The 3,189-nt window shown below is 60.3% G+C and overlaps 1 protein-coding gene across 1 annotated transcript in view; it reads left to right on the forward strand.

Moving 5' to 3' along the window:
- The window catches only part of GBX2 (gastrulation brain homeobox 2), a 2,285-nt gene extending 703 nt beyond the window's left edge, over positions 1-1,582 (forward strand). Inside the window, 2 exon segments of the mRNA XM_014544147.1 lie at positions 378-410; positions 923-1,582. Coding sequence (XP_014399633.1) covers positions 378-410; positions 923-1,446 — 557 coding nt within the window. The 3' untranslated portion in view covers positions 1,447-1,582.
- Positions 1,583-3,189: the final 1,607 nt, after the last annotated feature.

A 3,189-nucleotide genomic window follows, 5' to 3' on the forward strand; every position in this document is an offset into this window, starting at 1 on the left:
TGCTTCCCGCCGGGGCCGGAGGGTCGCGGCCGAGCCCCCGCCCTAGCTACCCCCATCCAAGAGCGGGAAGACTTGGCCCAGGGGCGGGGAAGGGAGGCATTTTAGAGCCACGCGACAAGCATGGTCTCCGGATTGGGGGGTTGGTGGCATTTAGCTCCCCCGGGCCAGCTGCTGTACAGGGCGGCCTATCTGTCTGGAGCTGAGTTTGACGAAGTCTCGCCCCCGACCGCCCCCCCCCCACCCCCCCTGCGTGAGTCCCGGGTAGGTTTCAGCCTTAAGGGCAGTCGCCTTGGCTCCGACTCTCAACAGTGCTTGTGCCTAGGGGTGCCCAGACCTATTAAACCCTTTCACCGGGCTTGCTGTTTGCCTCGGACAATCGGATTCCTGGGAGGCTGTGCAGCTGCTTGTCTGTATTGGGGTGTCTGTTGGGGACTCTTCTTGGGCTACCAAACTTCCCTTTGATGAGCATTGTGTCTCCCAAAAATGCATAGCGTGGGACCTACCCCTCCCTAAGTGCCCACTGTGGCTTAGACGAAATTGAAGTTCACAAAATTTTCCCTGGGGTGGTGGAGCCCTGAACTTCCCCTCAGCCCTCACCCGGCCCCCACCACGGGGGACAAAGAGGAAGCTCTCTTGGGCCTCACTCTCCCTGTTCCTCGGGCCTTACGCTGCCAGAGGCTGGGAGGGTGCCCAGGAGGCACGCCGGCCTCGAGTCCCTTGCTTGTGCGGTCTCCTCCTCTCTTCTGAGCTTTCTCACGCTAAGGCGCCCCCTCCCCGCCCCCGCAAAGGCCAGGAAATCACAATGTGTTACTGTCACAGAAAGACCATTCGCTAAGGGGGGAAATGCCCGAGTGACGGCGGGAAGGGGAGAGGAAGGCCGGTGTGCGAAATGTAATAAAACCCCGTTTGGTTTTGCTTTCAGCCGGGGCTGTCCGAGGGCAAGGGAAAGACGAGTCAAAGGTGGAAGACGACCCGAAGGGCAAGGAGGAGAGCTTCTCGCTGGAGAGCGATCTGGACTACAGCTCGGATGACAATCTGCCCGGCCAGGCGGCTCACAAGGAGGAAGACCCCAGCCACGCGCTGGAGGAGCCCCCGCCCAGCGGCGGCGCCTCGGGCAGCACCACGTCCACGGGCAAGAACCGGCGGCGGCGGACTGCCTTCACCAGCGAGCAGCTGCTGGAGCTGGAGAAGGAGTTCCACTGCAAAAAGTACCTGTCGCTGACCGAGCGCTCGCAGATCGCCCACGCCCTCAAACTCAGCGAGGTGCAGGTGAAAATCTGGTTCCAGAACCGCAGGGCTAAGTGGAAACGTGTGAAGGCCGGCAATGCCAACTCCAAGACAGGGGAGCCCTCCCGGAACCCCAAGATCGTGGTCCCCATCCCCGTCCACGTCAGCAGGTTCGCGATTAGAAGTCAGCACCAGCAGCTGGAGCAGGCCCGGCCCTGAGGGCCCAGGGAGCGCCAGGGCCTGGCCTCCGCAGGAACACCACAGGCCCCCGCTGGAGGGAACCCCGGGTGGGCTGTGCCTCATGGGAAGCACCCCGACTGTGGACACCCCAAGTAAAGTGAGAGTCTATTCATTACACAGGCTTCAAAGACTGCTTTCGAAGGGGCGACAGCTACCGCGGAAGACACACTAAATATTTATTATACTACCCTGCTTTGTACATAGATATCTATATAGACTGGATCTCAGCTGCAGTATTTTGAAAGTTATATAGGACCAAACCACCCAGTAATATTCTCCACTCACATTCCAGAAGAAAACAAAACCTCTGCTGTAATCCGCCACCCATAGCAGCCACCCACCTGTCCATACTTTTCCAAAGGTAAACATGACATGCGAGAGCACACACTGGGGTTGACACTTATTTTTGTTTCTGTTCTGGCTTTTTTAGTTGACTGAGAAGCAGGCGTTTGGGGGCGTCTGGGAATTTGCTTTGCTTTGGTTTTGCCTGGCTTTCTTTCCGGGGGTCGCATATCCTACCTGAGCCATGTCTGAAGCACGTCTCCGTTGTGTTTAATTTATTTCAATGTAGCTTATTTTCTTATAAGTTATGACATTTAAACAATCTCAGTCTTGTGAATAATAAAAAGGAAAGAGAGAGGGGGGAAACAAAAGACCAATATGCCTGGGTCTCCTGAGTGTGTCCAGACTTGACTGTTTGGGGGCACCCACAGCGTGCGGCTGGCAGCTGGCCTGGGACCAGTACCGGACAAACGTCCCCTGGCCAGTGCTGACTGGCTGCAAGCGAGCCACACGGTGCCTTACCGGGTTTTCAGTTGGAGCAAGCGCTCCAATTGGGCAATAAATTCAAGAAAACCGAATTTTCACCTTAGAAATCTAACACCCCCCCCCCTCCCCTGTTTGCACAGCCTATTCCATACCTAGGGGGCTGGCAGACTGGCCAGAAGAGGAGGTGGGCGGCCAGAGGAGGGAGAGCGAGTGTTTGGGGGTACTGGGGGCTTTGCACAAACTCCTGATGTTCTAAGTCGATTACATCCAGGGAGGAACCGCGTTTCCTTACAAAGATGCCCGACCCGAAAAGAAGCGGTGTTCGCTCGCCCGACAGGGCCGAGCGCCGGTAAATCAGGCTCGGGCGTTCTCCTCCGACAGGAGCAGAAACCCTACCCGCCGCGCTGGTCTTCCGGGCGGCGCTCAGCTTGCAGGAGGAGGCGGAGCGGGCTTCGAGCGCCCGCGGGCCGGCACCTCCCTCTCCGGGCGGGCGGGGTGCGCGGGGGCGGGACCCGACCACCGCCCCACCCCGAGGGCGCTGGGGCCGACCTGCGGCACAAAAGGGGAAGGAGCGAGGAACGCAGGCCGGTTGGGTCTGGTCCGTGGGGGTACCTAAGAGCTGGCGGCCAGCAGGGCCGAGAGGGGCGTGCCTGCATCCCCAATCCCACCCCGGCCACCTCGGGTACCGCGCCCCGAGCCCGGCCCATTCCGCCGGCTCTTTTCCGGACCCGGAAGCGCCCGACCAGCTTCGAGCCTCCAGGCCCATTAGATTGGGACGCGGTGACCCAGGGGCGTGGAGCAGGCGCGCGAGGGTGAGCGGTGAGCGCCCGGCGCCGGAGCCCTGGCCGTCTCCACACCAGCAGTCTAGAGGGGAGAGCGGCCTCCGCAATGGAGGCCCGGAGCGGGTTTCCAAGCGGTATCGCCAGCACCCAGCGAGGTCCTCGGCTCAAGACC

Source organism: Myotis brandtii, unplaced genomic scaffold (genome assembly GCF_000412655.1).
Source record: "Myotis brandtii unplaced genomic scaffold, ASM41265v1 scaffold354, whole genome shotgun sequence".
Classification (NCBI taxonomy): domain Eukaryota; kingdom Metazoa; phylum Chordata; class Mammalia; order Chiroptera; family Vespertilionidae; genus Myotis; species Myotis brandtii.